This window comes from Equus caballus, chromosome 9 (genome assembly GCF_041296265.1).
Source record: "Equus caballus isolate H_3958 breed thoroughbred chromosome 9, TB-T2T, whole genome shotgun sequence".
In the NCBI taxonomy this organism is placed as follows: domain Eukaryota; kingdom Metazoa; phylum Chordata; class Mammalia; order Perissodactyla; family Equidae; genus Equus; species Equus caballus.
Genome location: NC_091692.1, coordinates 78,634,698 through 78,654,030, shown reverse-complemented (window position 1 = coordinate 78,654,030; position 19,333 = coordinate 78,634,698). Strand labels below are relative to the sequence as shown.

Below are 19,333 nucleotides of genomic sequence, written 5' to 3'. Positions count from 1 at the left end.
GGACCTTGCCTAACTCTTTCACCACCACATCCAGATGAAAAGAAGTTTAGAAGATAGAAATGAGGCAATTGTTCAGCTTTCTTGGCTGAGAGAGAGCATGCTGGTTCCTAGGCAGCCCCTCCTATCAGAGTGTGTTGACTGGTCTTCATTAGGGGTGGCCAATGGATGGTAGTATTCAAGAGCACCAGAACCATTTAAGAGATCTGACCAGTTGCTTTTTCCTTCTTTTTTGTGGCTTGCATTGTGGCATATGCTGGGAGATGCTAATTACAGCAATTAAGTAAAATAAGGATGTAATATTTCTTAGCAACCCAGTCACCTAATGTGTAATTTTACTAATTTGGCTGAATCTGTGTGCTGCAACTGTTTTTTGTTTTAATTAAGGACATTAATATAATGTTTTTGTATGGAACATTTTATATAACATTTTCTAACATCTATCCAGAATTAAATTAGTGTATAAGCATCCCTTGTGAGACAGGTTTTTTGTTTTTGTTTTTCTCCTAACCAATCAAGCAAAGGGGCATATCTGAGGATCTAGGAACAATACTCAGCCTAGCACCTCAGTTATGGGTAGAGAAACATTTGGCCTGGCCTCCTGCAGGAATGAGTATTTCTACTGCCAATTCCCCCAAGTCTTGGACAAAGAATTTGACCTGAAATTGGGCTTATCACACCGTTACACTGAGCCTCATGGAATCCACCACTTTGGGCATTTGAAGTAATTTTAACACATTTCATCCTTTCTTTTTATCTGGGTTAGGGACCCATTTATATACAATTCCTTAAATGTACACTGGATCCATAATGTGAAATCTTGATGACTTTCACTTTTTTGATAAAATGGTAACCTTCTACTCTCAGACGAAAAAGGTAGCTCTGACTCTCTAAACCAACCAAGTCACTACTAAAAACACTAGTTGCTAAAGATGGATTTGAAAGAAGAAACAGGAAATGGATGTTAGGCTAATTTCATAGAACCTCTCACCCCAGTTACCCTTCAAGATCACTATTTCTCAGGGCTGAATTAATCTGGAAATTAGCATTTAGTGGATGTAAACCTAAGTTCTTTGAATTTCGTGTTAGCTACTGTTTTGTGTGGTTGAGGGACTGAGGGTGGAAGAGAAATCATAGCACCTTATAGCAGTCATGAATCACAAACTTCCTGGAAAACAGTCCTCCTTCTAGTCTAGCTATTCATTTAGTCGTTCATTTAACAAGCATTTACTGAGTGCCTGCTATATGCCTGGAATTGTTCTAGGTGCTAGGCGTACAGCAGGGAATAATCAAATAAAAAGTCCTACCCTGATCAAACTAATGACAATAATAGCTATTATTATATATTCTGTGCTTGGCGCTGTTTCATGCAGTATTCATATAACTCATTTCATCCTCACAGCAACACCGTGAGGTAGGCATATTGTTATTTCCAGTTTGCATTTGAGCAATCTGAGACACGGAGAGTTTAAGAAACTTGCCAAGGTCACACAGTTGACAAGTAGCCAAGTTGGGGTGTCTGGCTCTCTGCTCCATTCCCTCCTATCTATGGCTTCCCTCTCTTGCCCCACTGTCTAATATTATATGGTTCTATTCATTTCTTCACTTCGTCACACCCCTGGCTGATAGGAAATGTAAAATTTTGCTGGGGTTTGTGGCCTTGCTTCCAACCATGGGAATGTCTATCTGAATTTTGTAACCCAGGGAACAAAGCATGTCCTTGGGCTTCTCAAACAGTTTCAGATAAAACTTAGAAATTGGCTGTGAATTGCAGACTGGAAGCCTGTCCCAGGGTGCCAGTATATTTTTCTGGCTGGTTAAGAAACTTGTCTTCTCTTGGGAGACAGCATTTTCTTGATTGCTATAGTTTAGTCCCTGCCACAGAGAAGAGACAGATGGTCATATTTTTAAGGGTACACAAATAGCTTAAAAATGTAAAATAATTGAAAGATAAATAATAGCTATTTCAGAGTCCCCCCGCCCCCCTCCAAGACTGCAGGTCAGGAAAGATCTTTGGGAAGAATCTTCAGCGGAATGTAAAAAGCTGTTCCTGGCAGAATGGGAAAATCTCAGGCAGACATATTCTATGCTTAGCCCTACCTTTTCAAATCTCCAAATGATGACTTTTAAAATCTTAATGTCCAACTGACATTTACTTGGAACTTAGTGTCCAGAATCTGACTACGGTAATGTGTTCCCAAATGTGTGTAAATCAGAAGCCCATTTGGAGGCCTTTTCGCTGGCCCCAAATTTCAAAGCATTTCAGAAAATGTCAATTATGTGTATGTGTGTGTGTGTGTGTGTACTTTCCTTTGCAAAATTGAACTCACATTTTAAGAATGGTTTGCAAAACTTGCATTCGTGTACTTATTCAGCCAACATATATCAAACACCTGTCACATGTCAGGGAGAGTGCTAGACACCATGGAATCAATGAGACATGGGACAAGACTCCTCCCCTGAAGGACATAAAGGTCAGATGAGGTGGTAATCTTAAAACAGTGGGATAAAGTGATGATGTGTGTGAGTCCAGAGAAGGGCTGCCTACCTCAAGGAGATCTTGGTCTCAAGCTCCCAGAGATCGCAACGTGGTCAATGGCAAGTTTGTTTCCCCCAACATCTTCTTGCCCAGGAGCTGTCAACTTTGACACATGAGCTACAAAACTTACAGAGTGGGCTCCCAAGAACACCTGCTGGCTGCCAGCTTAGGCAGTCTCGGCTTTGCTGGAAGGGCTCCTACCTCACCTTAGATCCCAAGAAGCAAATAATCTGCTCCAAGTATGGTTCTCCCTGGATAAGCCAAGGTGCAGGGATGGCTTTGATCAAACCATAGACTCTCAAGGGGAGAACTCTCCCTGCCATCTCTGGAAAGTCACTGGCCAGTCTATGCTTGAACACTTCCACAGATATTGCAGGCATTTATGCTTTCCTCCTTCCTCCTTCCCATTCTTCACACAAAGTCTTCTCTTTTCCAGACAAAGTATCCCCAAACGTACTCTTCATGAAATAGTTTTAGGTGCTTTGCTGTTTTGTTTATTGTCTTCTAACATCAAATTTGTATGGAACTGTATTTCAGTATCACTGCTTTCCTTTGTAATTTATTTACTTTGTGAATTTACACACATTATTCAGAGTAAGGGTCCGGAGGCTTCCTTAGACTGCCGAAGGGATTCATGGCATGAAAAGATTAAGAAGTCCTCTCTTAAAGCTTCATGCCTGGGACTGAATGCTGTATTTCAGGTGTGATCTGATCAGTGCAGGGGAACACAGGACCATGACTTGCTTCCATTCCATTAATGCAGTTTAAGTTCACGTTCGTGCTGTTGGTAGCTCTGGCTTGGGTCACCCATCAATTAAATTTCCAGTGATGCTTCTATACCCTGTCTCCCCCATTCTGGTTTGTTGTTGTTGTTAGTTTGCGGCCCTAACTGCAGTGCTTAATAATCTTACATCTGATTCTATGTTTCTTCTTCTTCCCAGTTTTGGACCATCCACTGATTTGATGTCCATGTTCTTTGCAACTTCACATAAGTCATTGATAAAAATGTTTCACAGGACAGGCCTGAGGCCATAGCTCTGCCTTCATCCCTGCTTAAATTGACCCATCATAGCCATGGTCACTTAGCAAAACACTTATCTTACTGATAAGCTTTGTCCCCAATACTTATTCCTTTTAAGTCCAAATGAATATTGAAGGAAACTTGGTCAATATGCTCTTTCTGAATATTCACTTTATCTATTACTTTTCTAGCAATCTTGTTTCTTTTTTTTTTAAGCTTGGCACCTGGAATAACATCTGTTGCCAATCTATTTTTTTTTTCTCCCCAAAGCCCCCCAGTACATAGCTGTATATTTTAGTTGTGGGTCCTTCTAGTTGTGGCATGCAGGACACCACCTCAGCATGGCTTGATGAGCGGTGCCATGTCCACGCTCAGGATCCAAACAGGTGAAAACCCTGGGCTGCTGAAGTGGAGCGTGTGAACTTAACCACTCAGCCATGGGGCTGGCCCTGCAATCTTGTTTCTGACTGAAACAGTTGGATGTAAGAAAGCCACATAGACCCTCATGAACTACTGTTTCCTTTTTTCCAAAGAAAAAAAATGAGTACTTGAAAAATCCATTCTAGAATCTTGCCTGGAAACAGGTTCACAGAATCTACTTTATTCCATGTTTTGAAAATCAGGATATAATTTCCACTTTTCCAGTCTTTCAACATCCTGCTTGTTCTCCCTGATTTCCCAAAGATTCCCTCAGCATTTCACTTTCGTAGTGTTTAAGTCTTTCCAGGACCTTTGTATGTAATCTTCCCGGCAAGGACCTGAGTTCATTTGAGGCAGCAGGGTGCCCACTTCCAAAGGCCACTCCCTTCTGGGCTTCCACTGCACCTTCCTCAGGCTCAAATTGCAAAACCATTCTTTTCATAAAGCAATAAAGCAAGAACCTGCAAGTTATATTTTCTCTCAGCCATCCATCAATATCACTGTTAGCCTGAAGATGCAAAGCTACATCTTCCTTATCTTCTTGCACCACAGACATCTAAAGATAGCAACTCATGTTGTCTCTGGCATTGTTAGGAAACCTTTCCTCATTTGGACCCTCAGTCCCACATTTAAATGACTATTTCTTTTGAATAGTGTTTTGACTCTCAGTGCAAACTTCCTATTCTTTGCAGTGGACATGACCCTTGTGGATCCTGGTGTTACTTAGCTGAGAACCCAGGTTTTGGGTTCTTAAGATCTTAAGGACCTTCTGCTTTAGCTTATGTTGAGTCTAGGGGGCCTGTGAGCCCTCTGAGTGGAGATGCTCAGTGAGCAAACTATTGGACAATACAATATCCTAAATTGTTTTATTGGCTTGGAGTCAGAAATGTGCCAATACAAATTCATCTCAAGAGAAAAATTTCACAGAGCATTTATGAATGTAACCATTCCACTGTTTTTCTCTATCTCTTCCTAGTAGTTCCACGCCTATCACCGTGGCAGCTCACATAACAAAAAGAGGTAAGAGAAAGGATCTTGCTCTTATCTTGTCCAGTGGCCTTGTCTCATCTTTGCAATGTCATAATTTATAGAACAACCAAATCTCTGGTCTCCTCAAGATGGCATAGTGGTGAATGTCCACATGTCTATGTATCATCTCCAGCTTATTGCTATTGACAATCAAAAGCAGTTAGTTGGGGGTGATATAAAAAACAAAGGAACTTTATTATTTTCAACATCTTAATAGGAATGAAGCAACAAATATGTTGATAAATGTGAGGTCCTTCTTTGTTCTTGTACCAGAATCCACTGCTCTCCATTCTTGTGACAGACCTGCTTTTCCTGGAGGTTCAGACACCCTCTAGAGGAAGATCTTCTTACTAATTGGGTCCCCCCAATGAGGAGGAATAATTCTCCACCCATCCACCCACCCCTGGCTCATATCCTCCGTTTGTCATCTACCAGAGGCTGGTTCTGACTCTCTTCTGTATTCTGGGAATAAGTCTCTGAAGAACTGGAGCTGAATCTGGAGTTAAGAGGCTGTGGGAATTAGGAGGGAAGAGAGTATTTCTTCTTTTGAGCTATATCTCCTCAAGGCTTGGGCCATGTCTGTTCTGCTCACACTATTCCTAGTCTTGAGTCTGCACAGAGTAGGTACTTTTATTAGTCTCCTAGGGCTGCCATAACAAAAACCACAGGCTGGGTGACTTAAACAACAGAGATTAATCTTCTCACAGTTCTGGAGGCTAAAAGTTCAAGATCAGGTGCTGTGAGAGTTGGTTTCTGATAAGGATTTTCTTCCTGGCTTACAGACAGCTGCCTTCTTGCTCTGTTCTCACATGGCCTTTTCTCTGTGTGCATGGAGGGAGAGAGATCTCTGAAATCTTTTCTTTATCTTATAAGGACACCAATTATTGGTTAAGGCCCAACCCTTATTATCTCGCTTAATCTTTCTCACCTCCTTATAAGCCCTATTTCCAAGTACAGTCACATTGGGGGTTAGGACTTCAACGTGCAAATTTTAGGAGGACACAACTCAGTCCCTAACAGTCCTCCATGAATATCATGGGATGTATGAGTTGGAGAATGGCAAAATCTTTATTGATTGATTGAATGAATAAATGACTTAGTGAGTGATTTTTGGTAGTTAGGTGGAAGGAGGGGAGAAGAGACCCGGACAGGGCAGAAAGCCCCTCTAAGTCCCCTGAGAACACCCCTGAATCCAAAAGGATCCTGTAGTTTCAACCGGCAGGTCTCAGCATCTCTCCTGCCTCATTTGCTGGAGGCCAGTTTGTTCATGTAAGGGATTAATGAGGCCACAGGTGTAGGTTTCATCCCATGTGGATCAGTTAACTTCATTCTGAGAAAGGCTATTCCATAGGCACAGCCTGCAGGTGCTAGGTCTTGGGAGCTAGACATGGACAATTTAGAATAACCCAGACACAAACAAATGCAAGAGGACATAGATGAACTCACCTAGTCTTCCAACACTGAAATGCCACTAACGTGAAACAAACAACGAACAATCCCTGTATACCACACTGAGTCAGAATGCATGTATTTTTCAGTGCAATGGGAATCCTGACTCTAAGAATTAAAGTGAAAGATTTGGGTTCATTTCACCTCATAGCCTTTTAAAGCTAATCTTTAAACTGTGTCGTATATGTTGCTTACAGAAAATTTTAAGAATTTAAAAAAACATAAGAAGAAGTGAAATCACCCATAAAGTTGCTTGGCATTTTAATGGATACGTCTCCAAGCTTTTCTTTTGCATAGTTGAATTGCGTATCTAGAAATTTTCAAAAGATATATATTCATTTCCCCATACCTACATGGGTATTTATAAAATAATTTTCAAGGTCTGCGGATGTGTACTCGTATGCATCATGTGAATATCTGATAAAGTTCACTTGATTTTAACCCGGAAAAAGCATCCTTTTGTTACTAGTGTGCACACATGGTAACGGAAAAGACAATTTGCTTTATCTCAGAGTTTTCATACAGTTCTGTATGTTTCATTAACCAATCCTGGTGTATTCAAAAAAGCACATAATTCAGCATGCCTGCTATTTGTCAGATGGCAAATCAACTTGTTTTTTACTATAAATATTAGATAATTCACACTTGTTTAGTTGAAAAGTCAATTTTTCCTCTTCCCTTTTCTTTTCAATCAATGAGAATTTGGTGATGAGACAAATAACAGAGAATATGAGTAGTCCTCCCTACAAAGGTTCTTTTTTCATCATTACTTCCTATGACACACTGAGTTTCCCCGTCAGGGACTTCCGGTGCGTGATGTTGGTCAGCTAGATACAGGGCTTTCTCTTACCGTGTTATATTCTGTTGGTAATTTCATTCCTCAAACCCAGTTCTACCAAATGTGAATTTTCTAATGAATTGCGTTTTCTAGTTATTGTCGGCTTCAATTTTATAGTCTCTCTGGAGAAAAACAAATATTGATAGGAAATTCACAGAAAAACATTTTCCGTGAGAGTGGTATATCTTTTTCTCATTTCAGTTGTGCCTCTATGCCACATTTACACTGGCCCTGAATTGTGACAGGGTTGATATCCCCTGGATGGAAATTTAGGGGATAGAAAGTGAGAACACATTAGGCCAGAGAAGGCATCAGGGAGCTAATTTTTATTGAATGCTTACTATGAGGCACTGAATACTGGATTAAGTGCATTATGTATTTTATTATATTTAATCCTAATCATGTGAGGCAGGAATTATATTTTCAAAATAAGAAAACTGAGAGTATGGGCAAGGGATGGAAACAATACTTATTGAATATAATCAATATGCTAGGTTCTGTACTACATACAGCACATAGATTATTTCATTTGATCTTCACAATGCTACCTTATGAGGTAGTAATTTTTAGAACATTTAACAGATGGCAGAATGGGGATCTAATGAAGGTTTTTATGCCTCCCAAAACTGTATCTCATTTCAGTTTACCATGCAGCCTGCCAGAAGTGCCAAACTGATAGAGACTTTAAGATTTTAAAAAGAAAGAGCTAGATATATATGTGTATATTTTGTGTGTGTGTGAGGAAGATTGGCCCTGAGCTAACATCCATTACCGATCTTCCTTGTTTTTTTTTACTTGAGGAAGGAGTGTTGCTGAGCTAACATCTGTGCCAGTCTTCCTCTATTTTGTATGTGGGATGCTGCCACAGTAAGGCTTGATGAGTGGTGTGTACGTCCACACCCAGGATCTGAACCCCTAAACCCCAGGCTCCAGAAGTGGAGCAAGAGAACTTAACCACTAAGTTATATTCCTTAAAGCAACTAAAAGGTAAACTTTGAGAATTAAAAACACTTCTGAGCACTTAAGAAAACACCATATAAATTCATGCTATTTACACAGACCTTTTCTTGATGAATTTTTACCTGAGCTTAAAACCCTTTAAAACCTATGTTGGGCTTTTGAGAAATACTTTCTGTTTTCTTTACCGTCATGTAGATTTTGAAACCTCCAGCAGCTTCTCAGTCACTCTTGTTCGCATCTCATTACAAAATGTCCTCCTCTCGAATGGGACTCGTCTCTAGGTGTTACGGCCCTGCCTGTGGGCGCCCATGTCAACCGACTCTTCCCTTAACACTGTCCTAGATTCTCCTCTCAATGAGATTCATGGACCTTCTCTACGTTTTATTATTTCTTTTCTTGAGGCATAATTGCCAAATAACATTATATATATTTAAAGCATACAATATGATGATTTGATATACATGTGAAATGCTTACCACAATCAAGTTAATTAACACATTTCTCACTTCACATGGTTACCTTTTTGGTTTTTTTTGGTGAGAACACTTAAGATCTACTCTGTTAGCAAATTTCAAGTATACACAACAGTGTTGTTAACTGCCATCACCATGCTCTGTGTTAGATCCTCAGAACTTATCCATCGTATAACTAAAAGTTTGTGCCCTTTGACCAATGTCTCCCCACTTTGCCCACCCCCCATACCCTGATTACCATCCTTCTACTCTGTTTCTATGAGTTCAACTTTTCTTTTAGATTCCACATACAAATGATACCATACAGCACTTGTCTTTCTCTGTCTGGTTTATTTCAGTTAGCATAGTGCCCCCCAGGTTCATCCAAGTTCTCACAAATGGCAGGATTTCCTTAATTTTAAAGGCTGAATAATATCCCATTGTGTATATATATCACATTGTCTTTATCCATTTATCCATCAACAGATACTTAGGTGTTTTCCATATCTTAGCTCTTGTGAATGATGCTGCAATGAAGATGGGAATGCAGATATCTCTTGGAGATATTGATTTTGCTTCCTTTGGATGTATTCCCAGAAGTGGGATTGCTGGATCATATGATAGTTCTAATTTTAATTTTTTGAGGAACCTCCATGCTGTTTTCCATAATGGCTGTGCCAATTTACATTCCCACCAGCAGTGCACAAGGGTTCCCTTTTCTCCACATTCTTGCCAACATTTGTTATTTCCTGGGAACTTGTCTATCTTCAAAGAATTTTACAACCAAAAGGTTTTTCAGTGAACCTTTTTCTCCAACTTGGCATTGCAAACCACTAACTCCAACTTTGTCAGTAAAAAAAACGCTCCTCAGAGTTATACAACAAGCTTGTTGCTAGAAACTCAACAGGCTACAATATGTTTTATTGCACTGATCATTTTGTTCTATAATATTTAAGCTTACAAGAGAAAAGAAGCTTTTGGATTTCCTTTATACGGCTTTTAATCTAGAGCTAATAAGCGCTTTGCCTAAGAAAATAACTCTCCCATCCACCAAGTAAATAGACACCTGGAATTTCTGTAGCACATGGTAGAGTTTCTTTCTGTGTTAAAAGATAAGGCTGAAAATGCAAAGACCCTGGAGAGAAGTAACATTAACCAAATTATGCTACCCTGCAAATTATTGATGTTATGGTCTCTCCCAAAAGGAGATTGAGATACTGAGGAGTAGGAGAGAGCAGGAGAGATCCCAGTGTATAAAGGAGCAAGTGAGAAGTGGGAGCCTACTCAGTAAGTAGCACTCGGAGACTTTGATGCCTCCTAGTTTAAGTCTGGTCTTCCAGAAAATATTTACTATGAGAGTCACATTTTATGCTGAGCGTCAGTCCTAAAGTCAGTGTGAAAATCCTGTGTGGTAAAATAACTCTCGAAAATCCCTTAAATCTCCCATAAAGTGCAGTTCTCTTCCATTTGTCAAGAAGTCCAGCATCCCGAGTTCCTTCTCAAGCTTTAACACAGTCATACAGATTGCTCTTCTTCAGTTGCATCCCATGGTTGTTTGCTTGCCTTTGGAGGCTGAATGCATGAAAAATGCAAACCCAGAAGCACATTCCATGCAGCCAGATGCTCCAAACTACAACAAACACAGGGGAACTACATCTAACCTAGGAAATGATTGATTCCCTTTCCCAGCTCATGTTCACACTGGGACATATATATGGCCACAAATGGAATGTTGGGGGACTTTTCCCACACTATTTAAAATGATCTCTCCTTTGTTTACTTAATTCTCTTTCTTTTTGGCTGAATGAGTGTAGCTGAATTTGTCTAACTATAGTTAAAGTCATATTACTCAACTCCCCTGCATATTCAACCAGATGCTCAGTTCTTGGGCAGTGTCTTAATCTCATTCTACTATCAGAGAGGAACTGGGTGAGGAGATGGCAGAAAACCATGGTGAACATCAGGGCATCGTGGATCCTTTGGTTCCCGATTAGAAAAATGAGAGCAAATCACCACTTTGGAGCCTTTAACCAAGTGACGTGTCAGGTGAATGAAGTAGTTTCCATTTTGATGATTGATACCTCTCTTTCTCTCTCTCTCTCTCTCTGTCTCTTTCTTTTCCTCTCTCTCTCTCAATAGGCTGGTCCATTCAGGTCCAGGGAAAGGATCGCCCCAGGCTGGTGTGGATCTGTCCTTTGCAACTCGAACTGGTACCAGGCAGGGGATCGAAACACATCTCTTCAGGGCCGAGATCAGCAGAGACCTCTCCCATTGGACACGGAGCATAGTACAGGGTTGCCACAACTCAGCTGAACTCATTTCTGAAATCACCACAGGTGAGCACTGCTGGCCATGAGCCACCGATGTCACACTCTTACAGGAGGAAAGCACCCTCAACTCCACCCTGGCCTCAAAGTCTTTTCCATTACTGTCCTTGTGGGGCACTTAAAATTCCAGGGGTACGGGGCCAGCCCCATGGCCAAGTGGTTAGGTTCGTGCACTCCGCTGCGGTGGCCAAGGGTTTCGCTGGTTCGGATCCTGGGCGCAGACATGGCACTGCTCGTCAGGCCACATTGAGGTGGCGTCCCACATGCCACAACTAGAAGGACCTACAACTACGTACCTAGGGGGATTTGGGGAGATAAAGCAGAAAGAAAACAAAAAAGATTGGCAACAGTTGTTAGCTCAGGTGCCAATCTTTAAAAAAAAAAAAAGAGTGCTAGCTATGTACTAAACACTGTGTTAAATAAGCTCTTTAAAAAAAAAAAAAAATTCCAGGGGTAAATTTAAATTCCTCTAAATTAGAGCACTTTTTACTAAAATGGAACCCAAGGTTTTGATTGTGAAAAGCCTTACCCCATCTTCAGTCAAGAAAAGTTGGTAACTTGGATACTCAGATGTCATTTTCCTACCAATAACCCAGGGGTGGCTTCCTAGAGGAGTGAACTTTGAGGCACAAACTAGTAGAGTTCTTGTTGGAAACAATAGAAATTTATCACAGAATAAAATTATTGGAAATGGATTAGGTAGCTCACAGAGTTGATCAGAAAACAGGAGAACCAGGCTGTGAAAAAGAGCAGGAACAAAGGCATCTAGAGGAAAAGCCTTGGGAAGAGTCAGCAGGGACCCCTGTCCCTGGTATGAAGGGAGTGGCAGTGGCAGGATGGAAGGAGTGCACAGAGAGTGTGATCCACATTCATGTAGCACTCTGAGAGCGGACTAGTCAATGGTAGAAATGGGATATGTGTGTAGAAGGAAGAACCCTTCCATCCTGTACTGCTTGTTGAGTACTTGCGAAGTGCCAGGCATTGTATATAATGTCTCTTAGTGTTTTTCATACTGCGAAAACAATTCTTTTTGGGTTTTAGGGGACTGGAATTGGCCACCCCGAGATATGTCTCTTTGGCATGAGGATTATTTTGGGCTTGTTAGTTTTAAAAACTGCAGACAGGAAAGAAACTCTGAAAAGCAGAGTTTACTTACCCTTTGTTAAGAGACATTTACATTGTAAAGGAAATCTCCATCTGTAAATGTGTCTCCCTGTCTGTACCAGGAAGGAGGGATGACCCTATCTCTAGAAACTCTTATCAATGCAGAAGGCGAGGACTTAAATCTGCATAATAACCTGACCCTTGTTTACTGCACTTGTCTGGTAATCTCCTGTAACTGACTCCTCCCACCCCCAACATCCTCCTTTGTCTTTAGCTGAAGATGATATTTAAGGTGGTGACTTCGGCCATTTTGGCGAGTTGCTCAGGTGGCCTGAGCCTCTCCCATGTATACATGTTATAAAGCTTTGTTTAATTTTCTCCTGTTATTCTGTCTCATGTGAATTTAATTTGTTCTCTGGCCAGAAGAACCCAGAGCAGGTAGAGGAAATGTCTTCCTCCCCTACAGGGTCCTGAAATAAATTAATTGAGGCAAGAGCAACATTTTAAAAATGAAATTAATTGGAATAGAAATATCAGTGTAAATATTATTTTGTAGAACTTCTGATTCAAATGTGTGTGCGTGTCCTGGGTCACAATACATTGCCTCCTCTCATCTAATCCTCACCATTCCTTTGTCAACCTGACTTTAAAAATCACGAAGCAAATTCCTAAGAAAGGTTCAGTAACCTGCCTGAGATCACACAACAAATAAAGGACAGAGCTGAACTTACCTCTAAAGTGCATTCTTTATTCACTATAGTGTCTTCAGAGACGGAACTTCTCACTGTTAAACCAGTGGTCAAAAAATAACAATTCTGTCCAGGTTGCTGTGATAAATAATTCTCATGCCACTCTCCAAATCATACAAATAGACAGATAGAGGATAGACAGGTGATAGATATAAATACATACATATGTAAATATAGAGATATAGAGAATTTAATTTTTTAATTGGGCAAAGGCAAAATAAGAGACTGGAAAAGTTATATGAATCTAAGCTACATTAATTAACAGACTACATGTTGTAAAATCTTTTACGTTTGTTAAGGTGGATTCCAGTGGTTTTCATCAGCCAGCACAATATATAGTTAACCGTGTCTATAATGCTATTGTTTTTTAGTTTTACTCCGAAAAGCCTCAGATTGCTGACCCCACCTTCAGAGATACTGATTAGCAGTTCTGGGAGAGGGGGCTGGGAATTTGTACCTAATAAGATACCAGGTGGTGCTGATGCTGCTGGTCCATGGACCACTCTGCAAGCAGTACTACACTGGGCTGCAACTTCCTCAGGCCCCCAGGAATATTCTAAAAGATGGGACAGACATCAATGTGTAGTGAGGGTTTCTCCGCATTCCCCCTACTCAGGCAAATATGAAAGACTAGATGTTTTGTAGCATTCTGCTGCAGTATCTCCAAGATTCCCAATGTCTTTTTAAAATTATCCTGAAATTAATCAGTGCCCCCAGGTATTTTCCATCATTGTTGAAAAACTTTTTGGAGTATCACTGAAGCTTTTATTTTTGATGCCTATTCTGTACGACAACAAGAACTGGAGTTTCGAGCCTGAGTTAGAAAAGGCCCAAGCCACCCAAAAACCTAAATTTAATGAAGTTATATGTGTAATATCAGAGAAGAACAGACTCTTTACAGCAAATTCAAGAGTGTTCTAGGATAGAATGGAGATGGCCAAAAGGATTTGGTTTAGTTTACATTCCACAAATTTTGTAAAATCTTTCTCTCTCAATAAACTGAATTCTACTTCAACAGGAAAATAATGAAGCTCTGGATAGTCCAGCCACAGGAGAGTAACAAAGAATTGTATGAACTAAGCTAGATGGGTGGTGGGAGAAAAGAAATTATGGAGATGACCAAAGGTGCAACTCAGTTACAAATTAAAAGATGCCTCCAGAGAGTTGGGGAAAGGGCTTATGTTTTAATCAGAGCTTCAATTAACTTGATAATGTGTTCGGTTTATCCTGTGTAGACTGAGAACATCTTCAGATAACCGATTCCATTATATTAAAGGCCACGAATACCATTTGAGGTCAACTAGAATTAAAAGTAATTGCGATCGGTTAATTCACAATATCTGATGGCATAGCTTTAAAATTCAAATATGGAGGAAGGAAAAAAAATGTTTAGAGCCCATTCGCCCACCTATTCTGCAGTAGAGGTGAAGTGTGTCAAAAACAAGGATTTAAGATGGGAAGCCATAACTACGTCTATGCCACTGTCCTTGGTCATCCTTGGACTGGAAGGGTAGAAGTCTAGGGCCCTTCTAAGAGGAGAACTGAAGATTTAACAAAGGGCTCTGCCCAGAAAGACTCAAGGAAGGGGTGTATGTTTTAACCAGAGCTTCAATTAAAAGCAACCTCATTCTATGAGCAGATAGAGACCCCTGTTTCTTCCCCCAACTCTAAAGGCCTCCCCCACCCCACTGTTTGACTCTGAGAGACTCTTGCCAAGGTCCCTCCCTCCGTCCCTCCATATCCTTAGTACCAGAGTATGAGAAAGATACATGGCACATGGTAGAAAGAACGTGAATTTTGAAATCTAAACCACCTGGGTTGTGACATGTGCATCTCTTTGAGCTTTGCTTTTTTCTCCTAGAATATTAAGCTATGATCGTGCTTCAGAAGTTTGTGGAAAGGTGAAATTAAGTTTGGTTTATAGAGCTGAGCTGAGCTAAGGATGGTACAGAGTAATCAGTAGTGCCCTTACTCTTCTCCTCAGAACCTGTCCCCAGCAAAGAAAATGGCCTGGTTTCCCTAAAGAGTTTTCAGATGCATATGAAGGCCTGAGGCAATTTACTTGCCAGAGTCTGTTAAACGTGGTGTTTTGTGAGGCAAAAAATCCAATCTGATACGGAATAACCTTTTTCAGAACTTTTTGATCCAGGGTTTTAAACGTTCACAAGTCTTCCTAAATGGGAACTTGGATTCTGGCAGCAGTCCCCTGTCCAGCTCATAAGCTTAAAGCTCTGGTCTCTTTTCCTAAATGCACTGGGAACCGTAGATAAAAGCTGGCCCCTGACCTGATCAAGAGGTTTTCATTTGTACCTTTGGATCAGAGGGCACCACGGGGACACCACTGGAGATTCCTAGATGCCACACTGGGCAGAGGGAGGAAGCAGCATTCTTCATGGGAGGGGCCACATCTGATGTCGCTCTGCAACAGCAGCCTTTCCAGGACCCAAGATTATCAGATCATCAGGGAAATTTAAAAAGCACACCTTTCTATTTATAAAATGAGCTTTATTCGACTTTTTTAAAATTAAAAATTAGATAATTTTTGAGCTACTTCCTCCTGACTTCTTAGGTGTGTTATATTTGTTAACGTTGGTAATGTTACCAAGCGGTAGACATGGCCTTGATTGTGTGTGTGTGTGTGTGTGTGTGAGATGATGATCCAGAGGTAGCTTACTCTAAATCAAATGTCAGTTTTTTTCCAAGCTTAGTGGCACAAGGCCATTGGAAGACAAGTACCCTAACTACATAATGTGTTGTCAGATGGTCAGATGAGGGCTGGAGCACATATAAAATTCAGTAAATCCCAGCAAAAGGAACTTCTTTCCATTTATTCCCCTTAGTTTCATGGGGCAAGTTAAATTACAATATCAAAGTCAATGGACAATATTTTCATAAACAATTACTAATTTTCCACTTTAGAAGGTGATTTGTGCCTGGCTTCTGGGACTGGGGAGACTTGAAAGTTAAGTGCCTGGGACAATGGATTGACTTCTGTTGTTCATCCTGTCTGTCTGTCTGTCTGTCTGTCTCTTTCAGCTTGCACCTACAAAAACCAGGAGTGCCGTTTGACCATACATTATGAGAATGGATTTTCTCTTACCACTGAGCCACAGGAGGGTGCCTTTCCCAAGACAATCATACAGTCTCCTTATGAAAAGCTGAAAATGTCTTCAGATGATGGAATCAGGATGCTGTATTTGGATTTTGGAGGCAAAGATGGAGAGTTCGTAAGTGCGCTTTTCTTCAGATGGTGTAATCTCATATATTACCTTATGCGACACACCTGTATGGCTTGCAAACATAACGCTGCCTTATATTTATTTAGCATTTGACTGTTAAAGTATTTGCAGGTTCATATCTTATTTGATTCTTAAAAAACAGTGAGAAGATCCAATTCTTTCACCGTTCTTTACTTTGGTCTCATTTTCTACTGGAGTCTCACATAAATATTTGAGTCAAAGGAAATACTTCTTTACAAAGCCAGCATTAAATTCTTCTTAAATAGGGTCCCACTGGCTTCACAATGTACCATTGATTTTTTTAAAAGTGTCAAGCATCTAATCCAACCTTGGCGTTGTGCTAGGTGTCAGGGAGGCAGGGGTGTAAAACTCTCCCTCCAGGCCACCTGGGAGGTCTCAGGAGCAGAGCACATAGGCAGCAGGAAGAGGGGAGGTGCCGGATGATGGCAGAGTAGAAAGGACAGCAGGGGAAACAAAGAGAACCTGGTCAGCTCTGCCCAAGTGGAGAGAAGGCCAGAGAAAGGCCCAGCAGCTTTGGGCTAACGTCAAAAAAAATTAGCAAATTTGTCACTTAAGGTAACATCTTCTGTCAATGCAAATAGCCCATGTGTTTAAATTCATGATTTCCTGTGATCGTTACTGCCTTCTGTAATGAAAAAGTGCATTACTTCGGTTCTACAGAAGGGTAAGAATCGCGTTGTCAATGAAGATAATCCATAACCAATCTATAAATGAAAATTTGGGCGAGTTTATTCTGAGCTAAAATGTGAGGATTATAACCCGGGAGAGTCTTTCCACAAAAGAACAGAGCACTCCAAAGAAGTGGGGGTATACAGGGTGGTTATATACCCTCAAAGAGGATGTTTCACATATGATTGAAATGTCCCTTTTACAATAGTCACGAGGCTGCTCTGTCGGCACAGCAATTGATGGAAACAGCAGATAGGTCTGCTGTCTCATGAACACAGCAGGGTGGCAGGTCTGTTGCCTTGAGCTGGGTGGTCACAGATGAGTGCTGCAATCAGTTCCCAGCCTAAGGAAAGATGCTTAATCCTTAAGGAGATGCCAATGTTGGGAGGCGGAGGGAAGTTGCACCTTTATCTCAAAATGTCTAAGCAGATATACAATGCATGCTCAATGGCCACAGTCAGGCCCTTTTGGAAAAAACAAAGTCAGGCCGAATTAGGTTTATACCAAATGGCTTCCTCATATACTCCAATATATCCTATTGCTTGCCATTTCTATTTGTCAGCATGTTCTTCCACCTTCTAACAAGCATAGTTCTGGGCATTTCTCAGGAAGACATAGCATCTCATTCAACCTGAAGAATGTAGACGTTCAAGAGGAACTTGATTTTGTAATAACATAGGTCCTCCCTAGTCACCCGGTTAATCGGCAAATATTTATTGACTTCCCCTTGATAACAGGGATGGGGAATATGTAAAATGCAGAGATAGATCTCAGTTTTAAAAATCCAGTAATTTTAATTCCGCTACAGGCCTTCCACAATCCCTGCTCCCCCCACCCCCATCTCTCCACAGTTATTTCAGTCATTTCTCCTGTGGGATTATATTGACAGTGCTCTGAAAACCATTCAAGTTACCTAATAGGAGTTGACTGATGACATGGCGACATCCATGTCCTGTGGCTGACAGTTGATCTGAACTCACTTCCTGAAAACAATTTCCAGCTAGTCATTTTTGTAACCTTTAAAATGGATCTGCAGGGGCCGACCAGGTGGTGCAGCGGTTAAGTGTGCATGTTCTGCTTCAGCAGCCTGGGGTTCACCAGTTCGGATCCCGGGTATGGACATGGCACCGCTTGGCACGCCATGCTGTGGTAGGCATCCCACATAGGAAGTAGAGGAAGATGGGCATGGATGTTAGCTCAGGGCCAGTCTTCCTCAGCAAAAAGAGGAGGATTGGCAGCAGTTAGCTCAGGGCTAATCTTCCTCAAAAAAGAAATGGATCTGCAGAATTTTATGGGATGTTGTTGTTGTTATTGTTGTTGTTGTTGTTGATTTGTGTGTTTCAATCAGTAAGTTTAGCCTGAAGCCCCAGTTTGGAAATAAGTGATTTGAAAATCCATTTTACTGAGAATATTTGCAGTTCAGTGGCTGCTCTATCAATCACCCAGCCATGTACTTTTTCCTGAAGGTGACTACACCCTAGCAAAGTGGGAAAGGACAAGGAGCAGTCTCCTGTTTTATCCTTGACTGAAAAATTTAAGGCTATTTTTCCCCATGAGGAAAATCACTTACTTTTAAACTTCAGGCTTTCTGCCTGTAGTTATGACCTGACTTGAAAGATCCAGGAAGAACTGACTTCTTGCTGCCAGTACATTAAGCTGATAAGCTCAAGTTCAGATCCAGCTCCCCCAGGATGTAGCTAAGCAACCCCAAGAGGCAGGTTCCAGGCCTTTCCGGTGTGGGGGAGGGGAGCAGAGGTGAGTTGTAGGAAATGGATTAAATTGAAGGTCAAGAGACCCAAGTTCTCTTTCTGAGTCTTTTAACTACCGCACCAATTGTCTTGGGCAAGTCCTTTTATTTCTTTGGATCTGAGTCTTTCTCATCCATAAAATACAGGGACCAAAGTAGGTAATCCTTAGGTGACTCTCAAAAGTTGCATTCTGTGTTAGTGAAACAAAATATTGTGGTTAAGCCTTGACTCTGGCATTAGACATGCATTTGAGTCCACACTTTGTCTTTACTGTAAGATCGATGATCTCAGAAAGCTTTATAACTTCTCCACATCTTAGTCCCCCGTATAAAACATAGAGATAATAACAATAGCTATCGCATAAGGATTTTGTGAGAATGAAATAAGATAGTGTGTGGAAAATATTTAGCACAGGGCCTGGTGCATGACACGTAAAATCTTAACTTCGCTAGATACTATTATTATGCGTTCAGGTTGTTACTCCTCAACGGTGGCATCATCAGAGCAGAACTGGGGACAGCAGATGAGATTGAGAACAACTCCCTCAGTTCTCCTGAATTAGGTCAGGGGATAAAAACTCAGCCTGACTCTTATGCTCTGACCACGTGTTGGCTCTGTAGGAACACAACAAGGAGAAGACTTGAGGAGAGACCTTAACAGACACGAGATGTACGTGCTCACTACAGTCCAGAGTAGGACAGTGAGGACACAGCTGCTTTTAGCAGCACGGGTTCTGCGTTTTAGAATTTATAAGGAATTTTCACAAACAGT

At 41.0% G+C, this 19,333-nt stretch overlaps 1 protein-coding gene across 3 annotated transcripts in view; it reads left to right on the top strand.

The window, feature by feature from the left end:
- Positions 1 to 19,333, top strand: part of SNTB1 (syntrophin beta 1) — a 228,302-nt gene that overhangs the window by 205,122 nt on the left and 3,847 nt on the right. For all 3 annotated transcript variants that reach the window (XM_005613396.4, XM_023648905.2, XM_070221779.1), the window contains 2 exons: positions 10,845 to 11,041; positions 15,922 to 16,112. In XM_005613396.4, the coding sequence (XP_005613453.4) occupies positions 10,845 to 11,041; positions 15,922 to 16,112 (388 nt within the window). The remainder of the gene's footprint in view (positions 1 to 10,844; positions 11,042 to 15,921; positions 16,113 to 19,333) is intronic.